At 37.3% G+C, this 12,464-nt stretch overlaps 1 protein-coding gene across 2 annotated transcripts; it reads right to left on the bottom strand.

The window, feature by feature from the left end:
- Positions 1 to 1,793: 1,793 nt before the first annotated feature.
- On the bottom strand, positions 1,794 to 11,123 carry LOC121730439 (apolipoprotein D-like). Of its 2 annotated transcripts, none has more exons than XM_042119467.1 (5): positions 11,093 to 11,123; positions 3,964 to 4,121; positions 3,553 to 3,737; positions 2,610 to 2,845; positions 1,794 to 2,144 (listed from the first exon to the last, which is right to left on the bottom strand). In XM_042119467.1, exons 2-5 carry the CDS (start codon positions 4,116 to 4,118, stop codon positions 1,929 to 1,931), a joined length of 792 nt encoding a protein of 263 aa, XP_041975401.1. In that variant the 5' UTR covers positions 4,119 to 4,121; positions 11,093 to 11,123; the 3' UTR covers positions 1,794 to 1,928. The 2 variants fall into 2 exon arrangements, with proteins under 2 accessions (XP_041975401.1, XP_041975400.1); XM_042119466.1 differs by lacking the exon at positions 11,093 to 11,123 and adding an exon at positions 7,189 to 7,352.
- Between the last annotated feature and the right edge of the window lie 1,341 nt (positions 11,124 to 12,464).

Raw genomic sequence — 12,464 nt, forward strand, 5'->3', positions numbered from 1 at the left:
ACCCTGTATCCGAGCTCACCCTGTATCCAAGCTCACCCTGTTTCCGAACTTACCCTGATTAACTATGCTAGCCAGGGCCGGGTTTATATTTTTTATGAGTATGGGGCACTTTAATCTTGCCGCCTATACGAACTCTGGTCTCTGCCGCCATCCTGGGACGCTGCTCCCCCTAGGACGCCATAGAACGCCGCTCATAAGCCATGGCCTATACTGCCTGTACATAAATCCAGAGCTGATACTAGCTGATGTGGCCCGCTGTTAGTTGCGCCAAAATTTATTTTCAAACCGTACAATAATATTATTCCGGACTTTCGGAATCTCTATACTATAAAACTTCATCAAAATCGGTAGGTACAGGAAGAGTGAAGTAACAGGTAGATAGACAAACAGACACAATTTCGCTTTACTAGTATGCATAGTTCCGAGTTCGTATGAAAAGTTAATACATAGTTAGATTAGTTGACATTACCATAATACTACATCAAGCTTCTAGATAAAACATGACTTCATCAATCAGTTCCTTGTTATTAATATTTTTTAGGAATTAATTTATGTACTTAATTAATTATATTGCGAAACCAATGGAAAAAATTAACTCGATAATAATTCATGTTCTTTTAAAACGGTGTAGTATAAAACAATAAATAAATTAGAAGAATTATTATTATTGAGAAAGAAGGAGGTAGAGTTAAAATATTTTAGGAAAAACGACAAAAGGAACGGGTCTGATTGTGTTGGTCGGGCTGTAACTGAGCGCCCACTCCCGGCCGCTATCCCACTACTGCCCGATACGGAGACTTTTGGCTGCTGGGTTTCCCCCCTGGCCCGGTTCGCCTCTCCTTAGTTAACCTGCACCCCCCGAGCTCCCCCGGGGGGTCCATATTGATACCGGGCTTAGTGTGGACGTCCGGTCAACATGGGCCACTCAGCCCCAGGGCTCCCGACCTCAAACCATCCTCCGCACCCGACCTCCGAGTAGCCGGATTACAGGAGACGCCACGCTCCCAGTCGAAAGATGCGACGAAATTTTCGTACAAGTTCGTGGACGAACGTGAGTTCGAATCTTAGCATGAACGATGATGAATATTTACTTTTTAAAATTTTTTTACAAGTCTACGTTAAAAGTAAAGGAAGTTTGTAAAAATTTTAACAAATTTTTGTCTAAATTTGAAATTGTAGAGCAACATTTTAGGGAGCTTAACCATGCAACTCTACATAGAGTCAACTTAGATTTCTAAATTCTAAAGCATTGACATTTGTGTTTAAAAAAAACTAATATTCTCTGAAAAGGTACCTAGTTATTAATTTTAACAGACAACAGTCATTATTAAAAAAATAAGTTAAATTGTAAAGGACAAACTATAACCAAAGGCCAAGGCTCTAGAAAAGTGACATCTATCGAAACTTATGTAAGTTTCGAGACTGCGGCCTTCAACGAATAGTTCTTGTATTAAAATAAGATGGCGCTACTGGTAGCAATAAAATACTGCTCATTCATGATCATCATCATCAGCTCTATATTGTCTATTCAGACTCTATGAGCCAGTTGGTAAATCAAATTCATGTGTGATAGATTATAATGTTGTAGTTATTATACTTTACGCACTTCAGCATAATCATGAAGTATTCTCTCAACAATTTCTATTTGGTATAAAACTCTGATAAGTGTAACTGATATCTGATATTATTAGTAAGATACTCAATTTTTGTCTTAAAAGTAAAGAGATAGCCCCTTTACTTTTAAGACAATTTTTACTTTTTAATATTTAATAGAACGAATAATACAATAAGAGTTAGTTTTTATCAGTTTATTTTCGGTCTGATTTCCATTTGCTTAGTATTTATTGACTATGCTAAATTGAGCGGCTTTCTTGTATCTAATACAATTTTTGGTTGAGTAGCCCCATTGTTTAGATACTTCTCATAATTCAATGATTCCTATGAATGTACTTTCTTCCGACTTTCTTCTCCTTGATTTCAGTCTTCTTTTCTTTGTCATCTTTCATTTCTTCTGGTTTTTTCTCCTCCTTCTTTTCAAGTTCTTGCATCGCTGGTTTCGGTTCTTCTGGGATTTCTGGTGCGGCTGAGCGTTCTACTGGGACGTTCTCTCTGATCACCTCTGGAATGACTACTGGAACGCTTTTCTGTAAAATATAATTACGGTCTATTAGATTTGTAATGGAATTATAAGCAAATTACAACAAAAATCTTGTTTATATAATAATATTAGACGACTAAAACTTGCAACTGTACAAGTCAAGATAAAATGATCTTTAGCTTTAGATCAAATTAAATTTTCCTTCATAAAAGAAATTTTATGAAGGAAGGATTCATAAAAAAACTTTTGTAGCACATAAGATTTTGGCATACTTGTCAAAATCTTATGTGATACAAAAGTTCTTCTTTATTTCTTTGTCACAAATGTTACGGACTAAATAAGTTTTTGCTCATTTTTATATATTTAATATTTTATGAATCGTTTATCTGAACATACACGTACAAAATGAATAACACAAAACAAGAGAAATAAAACAAAAAAAAAATATATTTTAGATATCGAAATGGCGGCCTTACCGCTGTAAGCGGTTTCTGCCAGACAATTTGCTTACCTCTAGAGGCACAACGTCTTCCTTAGCTTCTTCAGTGATTGGGCTCTTCTTGAGGTCTACGACGAACTCGTCACTCTGCAAGGCAGTGGCGGCTGGTAGGGGCAGGACGTTGCAGTCGGCCTGGTTGGTCTTCACGAAGAAAGTTCTGGAGATCTTGTATCTATCCAACGCAGCGTATGCGTACTGCATCACCATGGGCGGCGCTAGTCTGTCACGGGTTAGGATCCAAGCGTTTTCTGTAAGCAAAATAATTTTATAAAATAAAAAATAAAATAAAAATAAAAATAAAAATAAAAATAAAAATAAAACGTTTTTATTTCGGTCTGTGGACCATATAGTGTTAGTAAACATTTAACTTAAAAACTATGTTAGCAAGAGTACAGCATTGCGAATTATAATAATATATTATGGGACAAGCACAATATCACGTATAATGTAACTATTATACGTGATATTAGTGTCCTTAACTAGGTGGACGCGAGTCCAGTGCTGCATCATAGCACTGTCCACGTCCAGTCTCTCCGCAACTGTTCTCAGGAGGCTGTTGATGCTGCCCCGAACCCGATGTATCAGGGATGCCACACATTTCCTTATGATAGCTGAGAAGCTATCCACTTCAGCTGAAGCTAGCATCCCATAAAATATCAAGAGGGCTCCTGAGTCTTATCATTTATCAAGCAGTGAGTTATCGATTTGAAAAGAGATTTGAAACCTTCCTGAAATATCGATTATAATAATGTATTTTTTTGTATTCCATGATAATATTTATGAGTTCTGCAAAGTTAAAAATATGATCCCGAGTTTATTTAACGTAGCGTCCAGTATATAAGTATATATGCCAATAGTAATTTTTCTCAAAAATAAGACGATTTTTTTAAGCTAGTGGAAATAACCGATTAATCTGATTCAGCAAAAAAAGCCTTCAATCGGACAAAATACTCACGGATATGCACAGGGCCGATGCCGCTGCAGGACCACATGACGGCGTAGTTGTCGTAGTCAGTGTCGAGGATGCTGTACTCGTTCTCGTAGGGCACGGGCAGGGAGGAGTACTTGACGATGATACGACCCTCGCCCTCGCGGCCGATGGTCTGGAGAGAACCCTCCATCACGCGCTTTAAGCCAGTTCTGGGAGAGAGGAATTAAAATAACATGTAGAGTGACGAATTAAAGTATGTGTTATATAAACTTAGGAGAATGCAGCAAAATCTCTCTCTCATCTATCAGGAAACAACTTTTTCCCATTCAAGTACTTAAAACGAGAATCCTATAAAGCTATAGCACTGTATATCTTAGTAAATTAGGCAATATAGCCTCCTTATAAACATTATAATTAAATCCGTTGTCTACTTACAAAGAGTTAGTAATCTCGTTGGAGACCAGGATCCTGCCTTCGGGGGTGCTCTCATATTTCGTCTTGACGCAGCGGCTGCCGAGCTCAGACACGGTGAAGTATCTCTCAGCTTCGTACCAGGAACCCAAAAACCGGTTCACGTTGAAGTTTGCCATCGGCTGAAAAAGAATTAGGCTTTTAAATATTGTCTTTTAAAGCAATTCCAGGTCCTTTAGCCAAGACTTTATCTTCATCGCTTCTTTTCAGAGCTTTAAGCGTTCGTTAATATACGTTGACGTTCGACTCGTCTAATGTCAATTCCATACATTTTGATCAGCGATTCTATAAAGAAGCGACAAACTAGACAACTTCTACGATATAAGTCCAGCTTTGTTTGCAAGTATGACAAAATTCTCCCGTTTAATGTCCACCAGTCGAAATTCTGGAAATTTTCATCGACTAGTGTGTATGCAAATAGAGTCTCCTCGTCAAAATTGTACCGTACTAGTTACGACCATATTGTATGGAGAAGCAGACTCTTGTCGGAATACGAAAGATTGGTAACGGAGACAATTCTGTGCCCTTTGCGGGCGGGATTATTATTAGGACAAGATAGACAATGCTCTAAATTGTTTTTATCGTCTTGACTCTTACCTGTGGCCCGCCTCTTCTGACCGGCATGAATCCCTGTAAGAGCGGTAGGTTTTTTTTTTTTTTAATGAAATAAGGGGGCAAACGAGCAAACGGGTCACCTGATGGTAAGCAACTTCCGTCGCCCATGGACACTCGCAGGATCAGAAGAGCTGCAAGTGCGTTGCCGGCCTTTTAAGAGGGAATAGGGTAATAGGGGAGGGTAGGGACGGGAAGGGAATAGGGGAGGGTAGGGAAGGGAATAGGGATTGGGCCTCCGGTAAACTCACTCACTCGGCGAAACACACGCCGGTTTTCACGCCGCAGTTTCACGCCGGTTTTCTGTGAGCCCTTGGTATTTCACCGGTCGAGCCGGCCCATTCGTGCCGAAGCATGGCTCTACCACGTTTTGGCCTACCTACGTATAAAATAATGTAGTTGGGTGTATCTAATTTTCATAATGGTAAAATCTATTTAAACATCAGTTTTCGTATGGGTATGTTTCTAACGTGTAAAACGTTAGAAACATTGGGTACTATTACCATTCAAAGTTACTATCTAGTAATGTAGGTTCAACCAAAGTCCTGACAACTCATATGATTACTGATTACATCTTTAACTGCACTTGCATCTAAATAACTAATTTCCATGCAGTGCCAGTCATTAAGTATTCTATTCCATGCCCAAGTCCTTTCCCATGCATTTAACTATTCTCTTTCTAGGCTTCAAGTTTAATGCAATTGTGTATTTTCCTTGAATAGCCCCGTTAGGTCCTAGAATCCTACATTATTTGCATAGCGGCTAGGAATGCTCTAACCACAAACAGTCGTTGCTATTGACAATGCTTTTACGACTGTGAGCACAGAAATGCATTTCCATAGCGGTTTTGTTCTACTGTTTTGTTTCTAGCAACTTTTGTGATGGCATAATTCTGCGATTGTAACTAACATTTAAAATATAGAGCTAATGAGAAATATGAGTTTAGCAAATATTAAATAGATAAATGCTAATGTTTAATTTAGTAGGTCATAATCGAATTAAATAAGAGTTTTATTTTTTAACGAAGGCTATCACTATTATTATGATATTGTATGTTTATTGATAACTTCGCTGACAAAAACTAGTAAAAGTGGCTCATATGAAAACGTAACCAGTGTAGGTCGCTGACCGGCTTGTGCCATCGAAACAGAGAGTAAACCGAACTCGGTTGAGTCAGGTCAGTTCTGTTATTATAATAATGCCCGGGCCGCACCTGCGTAGTGCTTCGTGCTTAAAACGATACCATTGGACGATCTGCGTGTATCGTCCAATGGTATAGTCTCATAGCACGAAGCTTCTTACGATAGACGCATCGGTTATATATATATATATATATATATATATATATATATATATATATATATATATATATATATATATATATATATATATATATATATGTATATTAATTAATACGTGAGCCAAAAACTTTGTATCCCTTTTGACGAAAAACGGGGAAACGTAGGTGAATGTAATTTTGCACAGTTATAGTTTACATGGTGAAGGTGTGCATCGAGCTAATATTATTTTGAAAGTAAGCCTTTACTCTATATTTTTAACAAATAAAACATTACACACACTACAACACACACACTAGGAAAAATGACAGATTTTTGAGTGACATGCCTATACATACGAATTATACTCTTTTATTTATGGTTGAAGTCTGTTGACAAAAAGGTGACAAATTGAAAATGGATTATAGGTTTTTTTATTGAATCTGAGCTACTATTAGACAATGCTTACACGGCCAGTCTCAGATCAGCTGAGTCCCAGAGACAAGAGTTGAAAAAATATGATAAAGTCAATATTTTTTTACAAAATATAGACAGTAGTCCTAATATCGTTGAAACTAAGGTCGAATTTCGACCATTGGGCGATCACTAGTCGTTTTAAAATTTAGTTATTGATTTGTAAAATGGTGGGTCCTTTAATCAAGTTAGCAAGTGGGGATGACTCTTATGTTGGGAGGTTTATGTTAATAATCCTATCCTATCCTATTAATCCTAGGAAGTAGGATGTAACCATTAAGAGAAGACGTTGTTATTATCAATTTCCTAGTAAAATAATATAATTATTTTTAAAATCATTCATATTGTCTTTCTTTATTGAAATGGTGTCCCACAAAATCCCAATGCTATTTTTTCGTTATTAAAACTACCTTCAGCTGAAATTAGATATTGTTGCTGAAGACTTTATTTTAGACTTTGGAGAGCCATGCTTCGGCACGAATGAGCCGGCTCGACCGGAGAACTACCACGTTCTCACAGAAAACCGGCGTAAAACAGCGCTTGCGCTGTGTTTCGCCGAGTGAGTGAGTTTACCGGAGGCCCAATCCCCTACTCTATCCTCCCCTATTCGCTTCCCATCCCATCCCTACTCTCCCCTATTACTCTATTCTCTCTTAAAAGGCCGGCAACGTATCTGCAGCTCTTCTGATGCTGCGAGTGCCCATGGGCGACAGAAGTTGCTTTCCATCAGGTGACCTGTTTGCCCCTTATTTCATAAAAAAAAAAACAGAAAGTGACTAAGATTTGGACAAAATCCGAAAACAAATAAATCTCAAAATTTCCTTACCTGATAATCCGGGCACCATCCCAGCGATGGGATTTGGGCGGACACCGCCGAGACCAGGAGGAGCAGGTACCACATGATGTTGCGCTGACTTGGTGCTGGACTGTCTGCTGGCAGTACTGCCAGGGGAATGATGTGCACGCTCCCGACGCTGCCTTATAAACCTCCCGGGCGGACCGGTCGCTAATGGGACTCCTGTATGGGTATGCCTTATACGGAGATCGTGGTAGCAATCATAAACTTATAAGTAGCAATAGAGGTATCCATTAACCTTTTATTTCTATTTTGCAAATGAACAAAGGACAATTTTATGGGGTTGGTCGCTTGCAAGTATGCCAAAAGAAATAAAAGTGACTAAAATATTTTACATGGTTAAACCTAGAAGCCAAATAAAATTTCTACGTAGGGCAAATTTGAAGCCAGAGTCCATATCTAAATACAGCAGAAATATTTAAAATAGAAGATATAAGTGGATGAAGTGGATAACAAAAAAATTATAACATAAGGATAATTACTCACTTTTTCCATATTTATAATTTGAACAAACCTTTAACTCAGCTACTTCATGATCTGGCTAATATAATATCTATTATGTAATGTGTTTATTATGGTATACATGAAATCCGCATTTTTTTATTTTAAATAATTTTGCTGGTTTAAAGCAGAGGCTTTAAACCAGCTACTACTAGTAGTTTTTTCGCTTAAACAAAGATTTATGCAATAAAAATGTCGATCTTTAAATTGTGGTATTATCGTGTTCCTTTCACATTAAAGTATTAATAGCGTAGATTATAGCCTATAAATGTGGAATGCCCACTTTACTAGACTGCTAGGCGTCTAGTCTGTCGATCATAATAATTATAGTTCTAGACATAAACTCTCACTCAGGATTACCAAAGCCAATATTATAGACTATTTAATAGGGTTTTTGTAGGGTTATTTTTATCTATTCAGCATATTCTGCGGTTCTTAGGATTAACATATTATTGTATATCGTTTATATCTAAATATTTAAAGATATGTGCTGACTTATGTAAGATTTGTGTTACTGTTAAGTTTATTTTAACACAGTTGGGGCAATAATGATGAACATACAGGCTGCTTTTTTAACAACTTCAATTGTCTTTCTTGTTTTACTAATGTGCATATAATTTAAAAAATTACATAATATTACAGTTATGAAGTTAAGTTTCATGCCTCGATTCGCCTTTTGGATTAAAAAAATCCTCATTCGTAGCTTAGCTGATGCCAGACTGTGTTTAACTATACTCCTCAGTCCTCTAGCATTAGGTCAGACAGCAATAATTGTCTATTGGTAACTTGAAAAACAAACTTTGTTGGACTTGTGATTCTCTCAATAAGCAAATATTATACTCCAAGAAAACGATGGAGGAATTAAATAGCCACTGCAACTAATAAGTGCAAACATCTTCGCAAATAGCGCATAAAAACAATTACCCATAGCGACTGAGCTTGAAGATGCGTTTTGGAATGTTCCCATGAAACGAAGGTTCCAGCAAAAACTTGCATCTGTGTACCGGTTTCGCGGCGACTTTTTGTCTCGTCTATTTTTAAACCTGGTCTAGCCTGCAGGACAATAAGCTTTGTGCCCTCTTTGAAAATTGAGAGTACTTGCTGCAAAATACCAAAAGCAACAGTGGACTTAGGTTACCTGTTGCCTACACTACCTTTTAAATATTTTAGATCTGTAATATAGAAGAAATTTAACTTAGACATATCTTGAAGAAAACACAATTGAAAAAAAATGTGCATATAATAATTATATTGTATATATTTTGTACCGTTTTAATTTCAAATTTCATTCCACACTTTCTTGAATTGAAGGGTCTTGACTCTTGACAGTCAAAATAAGTGTTAGGGAATGCGTTTATTCTTTATAGGTAGCCCTAAAATGTAAGGTTTTATTCCTAGGTATAATGTTAGGAATAATTAATCAAGCTTCACTCTATATTAACTACCCAAACCATAAGATGTAAAAATATAACAGAAGGCAACATCTTCTTGATCCACAAACGTCAAACTCTACGTTTCACTGCTTAAAGCAGGGCTTCCCAAACTTATTTGTACTGTGACCCCCTTGGGACTTTGCCATTTCTTTACGACGCCCCTCAACCCAGCCCCCAAAAATACTTTCTAATTTTAGAACCAGCCTACATAGGTTATCAATTATCATATAAACACTTATATTTGGAAAATTATATTTTTATTAGGATTTAGGAACCAAATCGAAACATAAGCATAAAAATTAAAAGATATATTTATGAAAGATATTAAAGCCAGCAAGGCTGGCTAATGTGAAGGCTGCGCTAGCTTTTCTGAGCATAGCTTCTGAAACCGGGGAATTAGACTGCCCGGGAACCCCGGGATGTAAGATTGACACAATGCGCGCGGCGCTTACTCGATTTGGTCGTGTTGACATGCGACGCCCCTGGGACAGTGTCACGACTCGCGACCCCCCGGGGCGTCGCAACGCACAGTTTGGGGAGCCCTAGCTTAAAGGAAAACAGCTAATGAATTGTTTTACTTTTATGCGTCGGTTGCCGGTAGTGAAATAAACTTTGGACTTATCGTAATCGGTGGATGGTATTTCTAATAGGCCCTGAGTAAACTTGCACTGAAGTGATTTTTTAGGGATAAATGAATTAGTTTTACAAAAATACTTGAACAATTAATAATATCTGTAGTTTATTCTGTAGTAAGTACTCTATTTCCACTTTGATAGCGTCGAGTAAAACAATATGAAAGTACTATAGTTATTTTTGATCGCTTCTTTCTTGCACAGCAAATAACTACACAAATACATTACCACGGGAATTTATGCTACAATTGAAATAGTTTTGATATTTAAAATTTAAAAAAATTGAAGCTCGACTAAATTAATGTTCAAATTACCATGGCTTACACTTTTGTGGGGATCACAGCCGTCCTACCCGTCCTACATATTATCCGGGGACACGGTAGTATCCCCGCCGAGACGAGCCAAGCGAAGCTACTTACTTCTGATCAGAAAATAAATATTCGCCTCACCTCCACGACGGTAGCGAAACAGGGAAGTACATACTTTCTGATATGTAGAATTTGTTGGAGTTAGGGTCGATAGAGTTAGGCCGCGTATATTCAGAAGCTTGGCTCTACATTAGATCTGATGTCTTTTTCACAGGACAGACCTTTTGTGGTCGTCGAGGTAACATTTTACATGAAATGTTTTTGGTGGGATTTATTTACTTACATAAAGATCAAAAATTTCAGAATGACTTGAAATGGAGTATAGTAATTAATAAGATTGTTCATGGTACCCAGTTTCTGAGTTTTTTTTAGTATGTAGTCGGTACTTCCTCTATTTATTTGTACTTTACGCTAACATCAAAACTTTTACTAATCAACAACAGTATTCAAAAGATAAACTCCTATTAAAACACCTTATAAACCGAGCCATCATCCATAAGATCATCCATTAACTATACTCCATTTCAATTAATTTTATCTCAATTTTAGTAACCTATGTTATGCACTACAGGCAGCGATAGTACTACCAATTTAAATAACACGTAATGACCAGTGCAATAGCCCACATTAATTGTACCATCGAGGAAATTGATTCCTAGGCAGTTGAAGGACCTACGTCATGTGGTCGGTTTAGGTCAATTCAATGTTAGCTGTGATCAGTCTGATGGGTTTGACGTAACGCGACCAAATTACTTTGGTCCCCCATCTGCCTAGGAATCAACTTCTCTGATAGTATGGCAGATGGGGACCTACGTAGTTTGGTCGCGTTACATCAAAACCCAGCGGACAGTCCGTCATCCGACCAAATGACTTTGGTCTGTCAACTAATTAGGAATGCAATTTCCTCGATACTAGTCTACAGTAAATTCTATATACTGACCTAAGTCAACGCCTTCTGCCTTAGCCGGTCAGTTCTAAACTGTCGTGTCGTGCCGCGTGACGACGCGTAACGTTACGAAATGTCCTGGATGTTCATTAAACATTGTTAATTGGAATAGTCCAATATTTTGCATAGGCAAAATTGCCTGTTATTATGCTGATGATAGTGAACTTGATTTATTATAGTATTGTATCATATTAATGTACCTACTATCGGAGAGGTTGATACATAGACAGATGGCGGACCTACGTAAATTGGTCGCGTTGTGTCAAACCCAGCCGACAGATCATACATCACAGCTATCATTGAATTGACATAATCCAACCAATTGACAGAGTAGACAGAATGATAGAGTATGCCGTCTTAGAACTGATGTTGAAATTTTTAAATTTGACGTATTATGACGAAAATCCTCGCTAGGGTTGTTAACTTGTCACCTACGAATTTAAAAATATTACATATTCGCTGGACATATTCCTCTTTGGTCGTATTGTTGTTTATATTTTGGCACATGCGATTAAAATTGACAGAATCTAATTTTGAAATCTTTATTTTAAATATTTAAAAATGAATTATATCAGCCAGCGCGAGGCACATTCCGTTCATAATCCTAGTGAAACCCGACGAATTTGACAGATATTGAAACCTGTCCGTCTCTTTGCAGTCGAACTACTGGTCGTTATGTCTATTGTGCAATTGACGTAGGTCCGTCAACTGCCTATGAATCAATTCCTCCGATGGTACTTTCGTAGAAATTGAATCGTACACTATGAATAATAAATAGTTGTTATTATTCGTATAGTTGTTATTATTCGTAGCGTAGACATAGTTATAACGACCCAACGTTACTTTATTGGGTTATGTGAAGTCAACAATGGTCAACTGAGTAGTATTTCAGATCGTACCATACTACAGACAACTCAAGACTAGGTGAGTCACTAGGTGAGTGGAAGAATAGGGTAAGTAACATGTTTTAACTTCCCGTTTTTTTGCTTAAATGGAGGCTTTAGGGCCGGCAAAATTATTTGAAATAGAAAAACTGTGGATAAAAATGTGTAGCCAGATATATTAGCTAGGTTATGAAGTAAATAAGTTACAAGTTTTATGAATATACTAAGGGAAAAAATGAGTTATTTTCCGAATGTTACGAAATGTTACTTGTTCTATTCTTCCACTCACGTGACACGTCTTCACTATTATAGGAGTACCATGCTTCAATGCCGCAGCCTCACAGCATTGAAACATGGCTCTTCTAGTATTATAAAATATTAGAAATTACTCTTTACTTACTTACCGTCGCGTTGGCCTATCGAATAACGATGGGCTTTAAGGTACAGAAATTCAACTCGCAATTTACCATCAGATGCTCTAT

The sequence above is a fragment of the Aricia agestis genome, chromosome 9 (genome assembly GCF_905147365.1).
Source record: "Aricia agestis chromosome 9, ilAriAges1.1, whole genome shotgun sequence".
Lineage (NCBI taxonomy): Eukaryota > Metazoa > Arthropoda > Insecta > Lepidoptera > Lycaenidae > Aricia > Aricia agestis.